At 45.5% G+C, this 16,015-nt stretch overlaps 1 protein-coding gene across 2 annotated transcripts in view; it reads right to left on the bottom strand.

The window, feature by feature from the left end:
• Nucleotides 1-9,812, bottom strand: part of LRRTM4 (leucine rich repeat transmembrane neuronal 4) — a 204,239-nt gene extending 194,427 nt beyond the window's left edge. The window contains exons 1-2 of one of the 2 annotated variants that reach the window (XM_034070469.1): nucleotides 9,635-9,812; nucleotides 5,979-7,525 (exon numbers count right to left, since the gene is read on the bottom strand). In XM_034070469.1, coding sequence (XP_033926360.1) covers nucleotides 5,979-7,525; nucleotides 9,635-9,638 — 1,551 coding nt within the window. In that variant the 5' untranslated portion in view covers nucleotides 9,639-9,812. Of the gene's footprint in view, nucleotides 1-5,929; nucleotides 7,526-9,634 lie in introns of both variants that reach the window. The other variant, XM_034070470.1, reaches the window with a different exon arrangement.
• Between the last annotated feature and the right edge of the window lie 6,203 nt (nucleotides 9,813-16,015).

The raw sequence follows: 16,015 nt of genomic DNA, 5'->3' as shown, positions 1-16,015 counted from the left end.
AAAGAAGGATGGAAAGGGCAAACTGAACCCATCACAACACTGGCAATTCAAGAATCCTACATAGGGCCTCAGCAAGGAATACAATAGGAATACAATAGGAATACAAGTATCTTGCACAAAGGTTTTACAATGCAACATCCTCTCCATTTGAGCAGTTCCCACTGTGTGTAACTCAAACCATGAGGTCTCTAGGACATGGTAAAAGTTGGGAATTAGCTGCATTATCCCAGAGTAAATCACTTCCAAGGTCACAGCAGCACCTGTAGAGCAAGAGCAGATTTCAGACAAGCTGATTCGCATCCAGGCACCTGAGGAAGGACTTTCAGAAGCGCTCAGCATCCTTCTGCAGTTTCCTTTTCCAAGTGACAGCCTGTGTCTCAATTGCTGCTGATGCACAGCTGGCAGAGCTCTGCCGGAAACACGGCCACTCATTTGGGGAATATCTTTGTGAAGTCTCACACTTTACAAGTGCTGAGCACAGGGAAATTCAGCCCCGTGTTTATTGCTGCATCACTGGTACTTCTATAGCACAACTTCCTGCACATTGACAGTATACTTGCAGCAGCCAGTATGCAATGCAGGAAGTTCTTCCCTGTGAGGGTGCTGAGGCGCTGGCACAGGTGCCCAGAGGAGCTGTGGCTGCCCCATCCCTGGCAGTGCTCAAGGCCAGGTTGGACACAGGGAGGTCTCTAGTGGAAGGTGTTCCTGCCCATGGCAGGGGATTGGAGCTGGGTGAGCTTTAAGGTCCCTTCCAACACAAACCAGGCTGTGCTAACAACAAGGATGCAATGCTAAGGAAGGCTCTGAATGGGAACAAACACACATTTCTACCTTTGGTCCTAATCCTGAAGACATTTCTAAAATCCACCTTCTTCTCAAGACTCCCAGTGGCCTTCTGCCTTCTGCCTTAAAGGTTTCACCTCTGAGCCACTTCTGACATACTTTTTCCAGCTATACTGCAGGAGGAAAAGCAGAATCAGCTCAGGCTCTGCTTACTCTCCTGACACAACCAGAAAGCTTATGACAGTTTCATTAGATTGATTCACCCTTCAGCTGACAACTCAAGCAAGAATTCAAGGTCCATCCATAGTCCCAGGAGGTGGAGAGAGCGAGGCAGGCAAAGAGCCATGGCACAGAGGGAGATAGGGAAGCCAAATTAACAACACCCATCCTAGTGTGTTCCAAAGCAGTCACTGGAAAGACAACCAGAGCACTATGGCCTGTAGTGATGACAATAACTGACAATTCCTGCTGCCCCCTCATGCTTCACCTCCCATATTCTCTGTAATGGGATCACTTTCCTTTTGCATTCCCCCCAGCTGTAATGAACTCACACCTATCCTCAGAGTGCTCATTCATATTCCTTGTAACAACATCAGGCTGAAGAGCAAAGGGAACAGGATCACTGCTTGGGTGATTTCACACACAGAGTCACACAAGACCCCCTGAGCTCAGGCCTGGCCCCTGGGCAGCCCTTCAAAGGTGAGTTACAGAACCATGAGCACCTTCCAGAACTGAAGCCTTGGAAGAACATTGTCTGCAGAGGGAGGCTATGTTGGTTTTCTGCATCTGTTCAGAACTCCACAGTCATGATGTTTAATAACTAAATAACATCAGTAGCACATTAACATTTCCTTTGAAATAAGGCTCAAAAGCAGGAGGTCAACAGCAGCCACCAACACCACATCTGCATGTGTTGCATTCCCTTCCCAATCTGTGTCTTCCCACTGGCAAGAGGGAAGGAAGCAGAATTAAAAATGAATATAGCTTTGTGGGATGGATTTAGCATGTTTGAATACAAGTAACAACTGCTCTGCTGTTCACTGCTGGAAAAGACAAGAGCATCACCACAAAGATGGGTTGTTTGCAAGGAGATGGGCTGACGTGGAGAGATATAGAGAAAGAAAAGTGTAGTAAATAACCTCACAGGGTCTGTGTCAACCATCCCTCAAAGGGCTTCACAGCAACTGTGAAGGAAAGATGTTCATTTGTTTGGTTTAACAGGGAAAAGATGTTCATTTGTTTGGTGGTTGCTGTTGGGTTTGTATCTGCTAGCCTGAGGAACAGGAGATGAATGGCCTTCCAGTTGAAAGAAGGAAACATTTCTGTACCAATGGTCCTTCTCCCCATGTACCTTCACAGTGTGCTATATACAGCTATTTTGTGTGTGATATGTATGAAATACATAATATTACAGCTTGGTTTATGAAACTGCTTTTTATGGCTCCCAGATCTTCAGCAAATGTACAAATAAATATGAAAGAGAGAGGGAATATGATGCACATACACAAAGCAAAGCAAACACCAAAATGAGATAGCAGCAGTCTGCTAACTGGATGGCGAGAGCCAAACTCATCAGCATCCAGTTATTTCACAACCCCTTGCCAATAGACTAAATAGAATTCCATAGGCCAGGTGTCAGTGATTATAATCCCACTGATGCCAAGAGAGTTGCTCCCATTTACAGCAAGCCTGGCTTTGGCGCTGTCTCTGTAGTACAAGGAATAATTCATGAAGCATAGGCTTGCAAAAGCAGCTACACCAAGTGTACCTGCAACCGCAGTGGAAGGACTCAACACAGGGCAGCTCTCAGCTGCCTGTGTTCCTTTGTTATACCCTTGAAACCTCACAGAGCTTAAACCAACCACAAGCACCAGCCCTGCTCCCACGTGGAGTGCTGGGAAATGAAGAACCTGCATAAATTCCTGCACTTGATATCTCAAGGCCAGTTCTGCACAGAAAACAAGTGATTTATCATAGAATCCCAGATTGGTTTGGGTTGGAAGGGACCTTAAAGCTCCTCCAGCTCCAACCCCTGCCACGGGCAGGGACCCCTTCCACTGGAGCAGCTGCTCCAAGCCCCTGTGTCCAACCTGGCCTTGAGCACTGTCAGGGATGGAGCAGCCACAGCTTCTCTGGGCACCCTGTGCCAGCGCCTCAGCACCCTCACAGGGAACAGCTTCTGCCTAAGAGCTCAGCTCAGTCTCCCCTCTCTTGGGCAGGTTCAAGCCATTCCCCTTGGCCTGTCCCTACATCCCTTGTCCCAAGCCCCTCTCCAGCTTTCCTGCAGCCCCTTTAGGCACTGGAGCTGCTCTCAGGTCTCCCCTTCAGGAGCCTTCTCTTGTCCAGGCTGCCCCAGCCCAGCTCTCTCAGCCTGGCTCCAGAGCAGAGCTGCTCCAGCCCTCGCAGCATCTTTGCTCATGGATGACATGAGCTGGATACCTCTGACCCCAAAATCACCCCTATGAATGCACTAGCCATGCTCACGCATTCTCAGGCCCCACTCAGGAGCCATTCATTATCACCCAACTGCCAGCAACAGAGCATGCTCAGGCATCCTTCCCAGGTTAAAATGGAGCTAAGACAGCAATTCTCCTCTGAAAGACACCATTTTGGACACCTTGACTGCTTACAGAATGTGTGGGGCAGACATGTGATAGCAGACAATCATTTGAAAACATCACTGAGGAAAGGAAATCAATAGTCATAACCAGTGAGTCCTGACAGCCCTCCTGCCTGCCCTCATGTTAGCGACCAGACCCTCTTCTCCCCTATTCATGGTCTTTTTTAGGGGGAGAAACGCACTGAGCCCAGTGACTGACAAGTCAGACCACAGGAGGATGGGCTGAGCTAGGACCCACTTTAGAAAACAACACTTTTCCTATTTCCTACAAGTACATACTTCTGGGTAAATGAGTAAATAATGTCATGTTCCACCTTCTTTTTTCCCCCTAAATATAAAAGCTCTCCACTGCTGAAGCCACTACAAGGATTATTTCTTCTCACCATTTTTAAGTACTGTACAGTGCATATCTATCCTTTTACAAGTGGAACCTTGTAGCTATGGAGACGAAGAATGTTACATCCAAGCTGAAGATAGTATTTCAGTGGGGGCCTTATGGTTGCTACATGTGCCTTCAGTGATCTGCTGTGTTCTGTTGCTTGAAGTCTTCTGCAACAATCATACCAAGCCACCACAAGTCACAGCGTAGTCACAGCACTATCATGTGCAGTACAGTCTTCCTGATCCACAACCTAACCAAGGATCCCACAGACAACACAATAAACAGCTTGAGCCCAGCTTAATGGCACCTGAACAGAGCAGTGGAATAAAGCTGTTCTGGAAAGCAGGCAGACTGGGGTCCCCTTGTGTTTAATGCTGGGTCTAACAGTCCACATGAAGGAATGATACCACACTGACCTTCTGTTACAGACCTTCTTCAGCTCTTCATCTATCTGCCATAGCCTGAATTACCCCAATTTCAGTCACCCAAATGACATCACACATTCCCTGTCTCTGTGTGCTACCATCACAATCTGAATTTCATTACAGATGATGGTTTCATGAAACAGACTTTCAGTTCTGTGTGTGAATTCAGCTGTCTGCACATCCCCTTGGTGTAAATTAAACAGCAGTTTAGTCAAGCTAATGAAACTTCAGCAGTGCTCAACCTGAGCATGAAGAGGAGACAGCCCTTCAGGTCAAATTAATGCTCCTTGTGACAGCCAGTGAAAATGCAAACTAACCCAGTTAGCATCACTTACTTTCTACTGCTGCTAACAGAGAAAAACCCACACCTTCATTCACATGGTACTGGCAGAAATGACAAGGGTCTGACAGGTCATTTTCTTTTCTGAAGGCAACACTGCTCCAGAGAAAGTAATGCCAAAACACAGCATTTCTGTCTACCCTTTAGCTCCGTGGTCCACAACTAGCTGGGGATTTCAGTGCCACACAGGGGACATCTTAAAGATGCCTGTCCTGGCTCTGGCATCTTATTGTCAGAATGGAAAACCATGCACTTTTAAAGGCTCAGGATCTAGAACTGCAGTCTGCCCAGCTCTGCTCATCTTTAACAGACCATTCGCACTACCTGGCTGTCAGATACAGGGGTCAGAACGTACCAGAGACAAACCCAATGTGCATAAATGGACACGAATGTATTTCATTAAGCACTCTCAGGTAGGATGTCCCACAACACAGAGGCAAAATCAACCACAATCCCCTAACACCTCATGACATGCAGGAATAAGCAACAAGTACTGAAATGCAGTTGTGCAAATCTTCCTTATCGGCTATATAAGCAAGCAATGGCATTCACAAGTAAAAACATCTCTTGCATACACATTAGTAGAGTCATTGACAATAAAGCAACAAAAACCCACGGTATTCTCTTGTCAAAGCTCAAGAGCAGACAAAAGAAGCACTGAGAACTTCTCCTATTTGTATTTCCCATGCTGCTGACTCAAAATCATAACATGGCCTTAAGCGTGTGAAGCTATTAACTCCAGCAGAGCAATTCTCAAGCTCAGCCTTCACTCATCACTAAAATGAAATTAAAAATAACAAGAATCCCCCTCTCCCGACCCAGAGAGTTGCAAATGTACTGTTAGCCTGGAGGCCTTGACAAGCTCCAGTTCAGCAGAGCAAGTAAGGCAGCAGGTATGCCCCTGCTCCTCCAGGAAACCAGTGCCTGGCTCTAAGGTTGGGCTGCAGTCCTGTTGGCCCCACATTTCCTCCTGAACCAGACAGAACATGCAGAAAGTCTTTGGTGTGCCTTTAACTAGGCCATAAACCCCTCAAGATTTGATGTGGGTTTTGAGTAAAGAGGTTTTCAGATTCATTTTTAAAACAGAAGAGGTTCTTAAACTCCTCTGTTTCTACCAGCACATTAAAAATGGGACTCTTATGGCCACTGCTAATACAATGGGTGAAAGAAATAGAAAATAACACTCCAAATCCCTCTATCATAGTTGTTTACTTCAACTTACTCTATTGATAAGTCTGAATTATTCTGTATCATCCCCATCCCTTCCCTTGCCATTGCTGTTTAATAAGATAACCTTTCACACCAAGCAAACCCAAAAGCACAAAATCTCATTAATCTTTCTAGTGTTTAGAGTTACCTCAAGAGCTTCAAACATTTACCTCTCCTTCCCAGCAGCTGAAATGGTTTTAGGAGGATCATGGTTCATACCTCACATTCCCTGGAGCCAGAGATGGTATACGTGCAGGGCCCAGATCCATTAACCGATACATCCATGGTCTCAGAGTTTGTTGGCTTGTAGTCCACGTAATATTCCTGTAAAGGGGAGTTCATTTGCCTTTCAGACTCTCGGGCCTTTTTCCTGCGCCTCTTCATAAGCGTGTGCTGCTGGAGCTGTTTCATGCTGGCTGGATAACGCTTCCAGGACACGTAGATAACCAACAAAATCATGGCCACGGAAAGGAAGAGGGCTACGCTCCCAGCAATGATCTTGTGAAAGGAAACGTGCTCGTACTCCGGTTCCACTCCAGGTGTTGGGAGCTCTGCAGAAGGGCTTGGCACAATAGATGTTGGCTGGTTGCTTTCCAGTTTGGAAACGGTAGGTTTGGGAATGAAGAATGGTCTCTGGGGGGTTTTGGGTGGCTGGTATGATCTTTCAGTAACCACCACCTGGATTTCAGCACAGATATTATATGTTTCCACAGCATCGCTCACTTTCTCACCCTGGATATGTTTAGGGCCTGCACATATCATAGTGCTTTCCTTATTTCCCTTGAAATTCTTAAGCCAAGTAAACAGAGGGCAAATGCTTCGAGTACATTCCCACATATTTCCGGACAGAGTGATGGAGATGAGCGAGATCCACGTATTGATGGTCTCCTGAGAGATGTTGGTGAGTTTGTTGGAATCCAGGTTCAGCTTCTGCAGGTTGGGGAGGCACTGGAAGGTCCCAGGCTCTACCCCTGTAATGTCATTGCCTGATAAATCCAAGTTGTGCAAGGAACTCCAAGTCCACGTTAACCCTTGGCTAATAGAGCGGATCCGATTCCACTGCAAGTAAATGGAGCGCAGGTTGAAGAGGCGTGGGAAGTGGGCAAAATTGATCTTAGAAAACTGGTTGTGCTCCAAGTGGAGCTCTGTCAACTTCAAAAGGCCAGCGAAAGCATTACGGGATAAGCTCCGCAGGCGGTTGTAGCCCAGATCCAGGAAGTCCAGGTTCCGGCAGTCCTGGAACACTCGGATGGGAACGGTTTTCAGTGAGTTGGACCTCAAATGCAGGATCAGGAGCTTCCGGAGGCCCTTGAACTGCTCAGACTGCAACACCTGCAGCTTGTTGTAGGACAGGTCCAGGTTGCGGAGGTTGGGGACGGGGTGGAAGGTTTTGTTGTGCAGATGGGTGATTTTGTTGGAGCTCAGAATTAATTCCTTCAGCCTGCGGATGCCCTGAAACGCATCCTCATCCACGGAGCTGATGTAATTATGGTCAAGATAAAGCCATATGAGCTGATTGAGGCCCGCAAACTGATTTGATTTCAGCTTCTGGATGCTGTTGTAGCGTAAGGATAAGCCTTGAGACCCTCCAGAAATGTTCTGAGGGATGTCTCTGAACGCATGGGACTCGCAGTACACGATCTTGCCATCACATCTGCAGTTCTTGGGGCAAGCTCGCTGAGCCCCTGCGAGCATCACAAGCAGCACGGTAGGAAGCAGCACTAACACCACACTCATGCCTCTCAGCTGCTTAATTAAATGGAAACCTACAATATTAAAAAGAAAACAAATGTGCATTGTAAAGCTATTAAAAGAAATTGCCAACAGATTACAGACATCAGTGGGGTTTCTAATAAAGCATTAGTGAGGCAGTGGATTTGGAAGACAACCTGTTTGCCTCCTGTCTTGAGCTTTTGTTGCATAAATGCCTGTCCTTTTTGAGTTTCTGGCTTGCCATCTCACCGTCACCAGTACTACTCTTGTTATTCAATTACTTGCATGTGATTTATGAAGCTTCAGAAGGACCCTTAGAGCCTGTTCTCTATTCATTTCCCTCCTGTACATCATCTCTCAATGTAGCTGGTATATCTTTACCGCTAGATGCTGAGGTTTTAACAATAAACATATTTGTCAAGTCACTGTGCTGAATGCTCCATAGTGCTGGAAAGGAAATGAACCAAAGCTGCTGGTCCTTACATGCTGCTAAACGTGTTCCTTTATAAAAGCAACTTACAGTCCAATGCCTCCAAAAATTACAGTAAAAAGTGAGAAATCTACTCATCAGGAAGTTTGATCCATCTTTATAATGTATATTTATTGTAAAATCAGACCCTAAGTAAAGGCTTTCCTTTTTGCACTGGGTCATTTGTTTGTAAGAGTAGCTTTAAGGAGGTTACTCATCATTTTTATGTACCTAAAATACATAAACAGATGCACAGAAACAGAAGTTCTACCATACAGAGAAGTAAACCATGGAATGCTAGTATGGGACCCCAGTATCAGGAGCATGGTAGAAGACATATTTCTATCAAACGAATCATAGTTATAACACATTCATTTCAAGTTGTCTACATGTAGCTGTGAATACCTAAGCATTTATTATTTTGTATATTCATCATATACTCTATGAAACACAAATAATGCTGCTTCAGAGCAGCAAAGCACAGAAAGTTTAAAGGGGTCCATCCTATATCAAGTCTCCTCTCTCTTCCCCAGCTCTACTGATGTAAAGACTTTGCATTTGAGATGTCACATTTATCCCACAGTGGCAATGCTGGTACGTGAGGACAGGCACATTTCCCCCATTCTTGGAATAAGGAGGAAAGGAGGTGGAGGGGTTGTCAGAGCACCCAACACCCATTCGCACACTCGCCTTCTCCTGTGATGATTTTAGGACTGGTGCCTCTGTCCAGAGTTGCAGCCTCTCTAGGACTGAGATGCTTTCCTCTAACAGGAAACATTTTAAGGGTGGTATCTCATCAATTAATAGTTACTTTATTATGTGTCACACACACAAAAGCACCCCTGTGCTGCAGTTATTTAACCCCCTTTGAAGCCAAGGGGCATTCTGCAAGATAATGCTTTATCTAAAATACCCCTGACTATGTCACAATCATATATGTTATGTCTATTTATATGACTTTCACTTTAATGGCCAGCTTTTTAATTGAAATCCTCATCTCTTTGCTACTGCTTAGGTGCCAGCAGCAGTCAGCTCAAAATCTGTTCTGGCTGTTCCAGACTTGGGGGCTGGGGGGGGGGGGAAGAAGGAAGGAAGGAAATAAACCTGTCACACTTGAAGAAATAAGACTGGCAAATGCCTGCTGGAGACCTACAGCAACCTTAGGGGGATCTTTTCAAAGCCCAAACAAGCCTTTTCAAAGCCATCTATAAAAGAAAACCTATCTCCTATCCCCCCCCCGCCTTTGCTTCCCACATACAGCAAAGTGTTAACGGTCCTTTCTGACAGCCTGAATAATAATACCAGCAGAAGCTCATTGAATAGGGATCTAAACCCAGCAGAAATGCTGTGTGAGCCTCATGCATACATGTACTTATCTAGACGAGTGCAGGTGTGTAGGAGGCTTGTGCCGGCAGCAAACGTCCTCTCTCCAGCCCTCAACTCGGTGCATGCATGTACAGATGAATTACATACAGAACCACTGCAGGGGGAAAGGTGTATGTGTGTGTGTGTGTGAGGGGGGAATACATGATCTAAAAATACAATAGCAAGTACAGTGAGTCACCTGGCAAAGGAATGCACTGCTGCTGCTGCTTAGGCTGTTTCCCCCTCCTGAACAGCTTAATAATCCAGCTGAAAAATAAACCATCCAGCTGCAGCTCTGCTACCAAACAAACAAGAAAAGTTCACTTACCCATCCTTCTGTCATCCACAAACGTCCTCCTTTGCCTTTCTCCAGCTGTTTTCTTCTCTCTCTTCCCTTTCCTGCTCCCCCCTTTGCCTCTCTCTTTTGCAAACTGGTCTCTTTGCCTTAAACCATCAGAATCTTCATGTCACGGCACGGCTGCCACTCACATCACCTCCATCCAGCGTGTGTGCCAGAAACCCACACAAAGTTCCCTAGAGAGGACAAGCAAGAATTTTGGGGATGAGGAAGGGAAAGGATAGGGAAGGGGTTGGGGGTGGGGAAGACAGGACGAAGGATGGAGGGGGGGAGTGTGGGGGGGGTAGGGAGGGACTCTAAGCTCTGAGAGCCATTGTGTAAGTCATCAGAGAACCGTCAGCATTAAGTGGCAATCTGCAAGGCAAAGCTATAGCAGGCGATGAAGGTAAACCAACTTCTCTGGGAGAAATGAAAAGCTCTTCCCCGGTACCTAGCATCTGTCATTCTGCTGCCTTTAGCCATTCCCAGGCACAGCATTCCATCCTCCGGCTCCCCAGCTCCCGAGCAAGGCAGGCCTCCCGTGCTGGGTAAGACCCCAGTTTAAAAGCTACGCAGGAGAGGTTTATCCATTTAGCTGCTCAGGTTTAAAGTGTTTTGTAGCTGTGCTGAGAAGCAGCTCTTGTCTAATTCAGAAGGCTTTCCAGAGAGTGATGATGCTTTGGAGCTTGTTGGTGCTAATGTTCTAGTTTGTGATACACTGAGTGCCCTCCACTGGAGAAAACAGATCGCACATTAAAGGCATGAACAAGTGATCCTGTCATTGCTATGCAGACTTTCTTCCTTTGGAAGAGAAAATTAAAGACACAGCATTGCCTTGCCCATCATTATCCCCTCCCGTATCCCTCTGCCCTCCCTACATTATGATGTGGTGATATTAAGGATTTTCTGGCAGAGAGTGGAAAACACTGAACAGAACTCCTGTTCCCTGGGTATTTGGCAATCTGCTCTTTTTCTAACCCACCTGACCTGTATGTTTTTGCTGGGCTAATTCTGAACTGTTTTGCTTTTGCTGTATGCACAGGGTGAGAACAGGAGACGGATTAACGGTGTAAGCAGTGTCAAAGGGTTGAAGCGCACAAACTGATCCCACCAAAGACACTGAACTGCACCCATCAAATCCAGTGCAAACATACTGAAAACAGCAGAGTTTTCTCTTCTAGTCTAAGTGTCTGAGTCTGATAAACAATCCAGAACTGAAGCTGCAGATTTAGTGACACCTTTTTCCTCTAAGCCTCTCCTCTGCCCCAGCTCTCCCCCATTCAGAAACAGGGATTTCTCACAGCCATGATACTGGTCTGGACCTCAGCAGACCTCACCCATAGCCTCAGTGGTGTGATCTAGGGTATGACACTGACACCCTCTCAGCCCCTGCTGTTTGGCTGGATCACTGGGGCTTGAATTAATGCTCACCCAGTTCAATGGGAAGAAGTCAAGGGGATCTGGAGCAAGTGTGGTACCACACAGAGCTCCTCTGAGCTGGTTCTGGTTAGTCCTGGTAACCAGCATCACCCCCAGCAAAGCTCCACACAGATACACAGGGACCATTGTGGGTTTCAAAGCAAATCTGGGCTTCTCCAAGGGCAGCACCACCTTGTTCCTGAGCATTCCTAACCTGCCTTCCTAGAGCTCATCTATCTGTGCTGTCTGTCCAGCTGCTCCCTCCTTTCCCTGTGCCACACACACAGCAGATAGGCCAAAAACAATTCCCCACCCAAACCTTGAGTTTTGATGCCAAAATGGTGGCAGTGATTTGAGGAAATCTGTCAGGACCTAACCATGATGACTTAGTTATTTTAGTGTTTCCCATTCTGACTCAAGAGCACCCTGGTCAGCACATTACAGCCCATAGCCCTGAGGTTTCTGTGTACTACTACTTCTCATTCTATTCTAGAGCAAAACTGAAACTTGTGTGAATCTCAAGGTCAGATTTTGGCCTCTTTTGGTTTATATATTCCTTGTTCCTTGCTCAGATCAACAGACCACTGCCTGCCCATGCAATCCATCCCAACTGCAGTCAGCCCTGCCCAGCCTAAGTACCTGGTCTTGATCAGGGATCTCCACTGGAGTAAAAAGACTGGGACACAGAATGGGCCAAGTAGTTCAACTCCATTAATATAACAATAAAATCCACAAAACAAGCTACAGAAGCCAACTTTTCATCTCCTGAATCTGCATCCAACTGCAACAGCTTAAAGCTTCTGATTAAAATACAATGGGTTTCTTTGTCCCCTCATGAGACTCCATCACTATCTATAGATCAGAGATTGATCTATGTGAGAAAAATACCATAATGAATCGCTATTTTTACTCTAAACTGGCCTGCAACACACACCTCTCTTAACAAGATGCAGCATTTCATTACCATAAATGATGTTGAAAGTGCTTTTTTCCATCTCTCTCCTAACTACCTCTGCATTCCAGTCAGTCCCATTTTAGCGACGTTCATATTTATTCATGCTATAATTCCCTAATAAAGGTAAAAGCTAAAGTATGCAGTTATTACACCTGGCATTGATAATTCTCCAGGAAGAGTCCATTTGAAACTCTGCCAGCTCCGAGAGTGATGTCAAAAGAAACTGTTCCCATTTCTAGGGGAAGTCTCTTCCAGGCTCCTTTGATCCTTCATGAAGCAGCGTTGGCATGAGCTGTCCTCCTGCCACATACTCACTGAGCCTCAAAATCCCCACGTTCCTACTCAAAGCTTTAAATAATGTTGTTTTCATAAAACCCCTGTGATACTGTATGGGAAAATGTCAGGAATTCCCAACTGGAAAACTGGAGCCCTAAACCCATCACTCAATGGCATGAACGTGCATTTGCCATCCCCCTTTTGTGCATTTTCTGCTAAAATACAAAACAAAACTACCTGAATATTTGCCAAGAGGAAGGAATGGGGAAGTTTTAATCAGTGACTTTAAAAGGGAAAAACCTCATAGACAAAAAGAGGATGAAAAAGCCCATTTGTGGTTTTGTTCCGTTTCCTTCATGCAGCAAGAGGCAGAAGACCCCTACCCGAGACACCCGAAATGTTCTATGTGCTCACCTGGTCCTCATCCAACTGGCAAACTTTCCCACCACCTGACCAAGAGTTCCTTGGGTACATTATCCGTACTAATAAGCTGTGTGTCATGGGATCTATAGTTTCTCTTCCAGGACAATGGAACTGCACATGTCTCATTAAGGTGTTGATCAATAGAAACAGTTACATGGTATGCTGACACTGCAGAACACACCAAGAGCCCTCACAACCTGCTTGTAAGGAAGAGAAGGACATATCCACATATTCCTCTAGTACCAACTGGTGGGATACTGGAGATTTACAGCCCTGAATAACTTCTCCTAGCAACATCAGCAGTACAACTACTGCTGCAAGGAAATGAGCTGATGCTCTTTGACTGGTTTCCTGCCCATGGAGAGCTCGCAGGCTTGCACTGCCCTGCACAGTCTATGCAAAACGCTCCTTAGTGAGAAAGACATGAGGAAAATAAGCAAACTTAAGAGGTGCTTGGGCCTACCCAAGGTATTGCCAGATTCAGGTTTACAACGCTGAGGACTCAGGCAGCAAATAGCACTTTATATTTCCCTTTGATCTACTCAGCCATTAGATTGTATCCCAGTTGTATTTTCAAGGCTTTACAAAATCATTTAGACTCCATGGTTAGATTTAGAGGTTTCAGGCACAAAAAGAACAATTGCAGTCATCCAGGCAGGATGTAAAACAAGAATCCTCCCTGATATATTTCCACAGCAGACCCATAATTTCTGCAATGACATGTGTTCCATAAAGATGAACAGCCTTTATCTGAAATCCACAAAGGATGGAGGAGCCACCCCATTCCTGGGTGAGCTGCTGCTGTGTATAACAATCCAAGTGCTAAGAGACAGAGCTCTTGGGAAGCATCTGTGTCCAGCATGAGCCTAACACCAGTGTCTCCCCCTGACCAATGTCAATCTTAATCAGTCACAACAGTCACACACAAGCCTTTGCTCCCACTGTGCAACCAAAGACACAGCCCTCATGCAGCATCTAGGAGATCTCTTGCTCTTTAGTGTATCTACAAAGGTTGAACTAACTCAAAGCATTAATTCAGGTTGTCTTGGCTGTGGTGAACCCCAGCTTCAGTCAGTGCATCTCATAAAAGACAGCAGAAAACACTCCAAGACAAGCTGGACACTAAACCAGCCCAAGTAGCGGGTTTAGATGCTCTCCAGCTTTTCTCAAACCATTATTCTTACTAAGATTCCTCTTCATGGAATTAAGGTTTTACTTAATTCTTTCTCAGACATGTAGTAACTTTTATTTATACATTATCTGCTTAGTGAGAAATATCTAATCTCAGCTTCATTGCTTTTAAAGCCTCTAATATAGCCTTAGACAACTCAATCTAAAAATAAGCAGGCAGCCCAACAATACAGACATTGCATATCCTAAGATTAACGAGAGCACAGCTCCTCCTCAAATGCAAGCCCTGCTTTTCTATCCAATGCCAAACCCTTAGTTTACAAGTCTAACAAACAGTTTGCAGGATCATGTATCAGAATTGGCTGGCAGCAGGATAGAGCCAAAAGACACTTCAGATGTTTACTGCTGTCAACATTTGGGAGTCTGAAACAAAAGGATGATTGCAACCACAACAGTTCAACCACCCTCCATGTATGCTGTGTGCGTGGTGCACTGGGCAAAGTGGGAAACACAATGCTGTTGCTGATTTTCTGGAGTACTAGAAGCCCATCTGTGATCCCCAAGTGAAGCACTGAGCTATTTAATTAAAATAACAAGAAGAGAACATTCCAGATGGATAATTATTCAACACAGGATTGACTGGAGGCTGTTAGAGGTACAAAGTCATGTCCATGTTATGAGGAATTGCATCTTTAAGCAAAGTTCTTCCCAGTTCTGGGATTCACGGTGAGGAGGTGCCCATTATCCATCCCCAGCAGTGCTCAAGGCCAGGTTGGATGGGGCTTGGAGCAAGCTGCTCTAGTGGAAGGTGTCCCTGCCCATGGCTGGGTGTTGGAAATGGACAAGTTTTAAGGTCACTTCCAATCCAAACCTTGTTCTTTACCTGCAATGGTTTGGCCTCAGCTACACTCCCATCACTCACTCTTTCCAGCCACTTAGCATTATTTCCAGTGGAAAGTATTGACACCTCCAATCAGCCTGTTCAGCTTAAAGGTAAAGATCTTCAGGTGCCTGCATTCTGAATGAGCTTGCACATTCTACATGCTAAAAATGAGTCTAAATTCTGCAAGCTAATCTGGCACATTTTGAATGAAACAGATGTGTCCACATTTGATGCATGCTGGTAATGTCCATCCCCAGATAAGCAGGAGCCTTTCTGCCTGTAAATGAGGGTCTGTATTTCATCAAGTAGCCTGCACATCACATTGTGCTTAACACCTACTTTGCACAGTACTGCAGACATCTGTGTCACTGGCAAGTCCTTCAGCACAGGACTGCCTTCAGTGCAATTCACAAGCAAAACAGTAATTAGGGGGGCCCAGTTTTGTGATTTGAAGGTGTATACACTGTGGTTTAAAATGCAGCTACAAATGAGTGTCAAGTTCAGAACAAAAGGGAAGCCAGACCCTGACTTTCCCACTTGAGTGACAGAATGAGCCAATTCAATCCAAAAGCTGCTGTTGACGTTTCTGAACCACCAAAGGTTCTTAAAGTCATGTCCTTTGCTGCGTTTCCCAACTGGTAAAGCTTTTTCCAGGAATACACTGGTTAGCAAAGGCACACAAGAAATGACCATGTCTTGCTGCTCTGCTGATACTGCAGCTAGAGCAACAGGTCAGTGTTTTGGCATATCTTCATCTCATTAATACACTTTAATTCATGGTGAGTATTCTTGTCAGGATAACAGTCATCACAAGAGAGATCGGGAACCAGCCAACAGGAACAGTTCAATTCATAGGATTAAACACTACAGACTCAGGGTGGGTTTTTAGGGAAATGAGCACATGTTTCCCCATATCATCCTGAACACATCACTGCCTGCCTTTTGTTAACATTCAGCTCCAGTGGAATGATCTGGAGATAAGGCCTACTTGGAGTCAATTTATCTGGGCTGTATTCACTTGCTTCCTTTTAATCTAGTCTCATTCACCAAGGCAGATACACATACACAACTCAGAAGTCAAATGGTACAAATAAAGCTGGTGTGCACCTCTGTTTCTAGGGCTACTGAGCTCAGACCTTGGGTTTTCCTTTCCCCCTCTCCCCCCACTGCTAGTAAACCAGGAATAAATCAGCAATTGGAGTGTAAGGGCTGGAGCAACTTCATTAATACATCACCCTGTGCAGAGGTACAACTTCTGACATGGAGGCTCTAATGTCCTATGAAT

This window comes from Melopsittacus undulatus, chromosome 18 (genome assembly GCF_012275295.1).
Source record: "Melopsittacus undulatus isolate bMelUnd1 chromosome 18, bMelUnd1.mat.Z, whole genome shotgun sequence".
Lineage (NCBI taxonomy): Eukaryota > Metazoa > Chordata > Aves > Psittaciformes > Psittaculidae > Melopsittacus > Melopsittacus undulatus.
The sequence above is the reverse complement of the archived record's forward strand: the minus strand, read 5'-3'. Positions and strand labels throughout refer to the sequence as shown.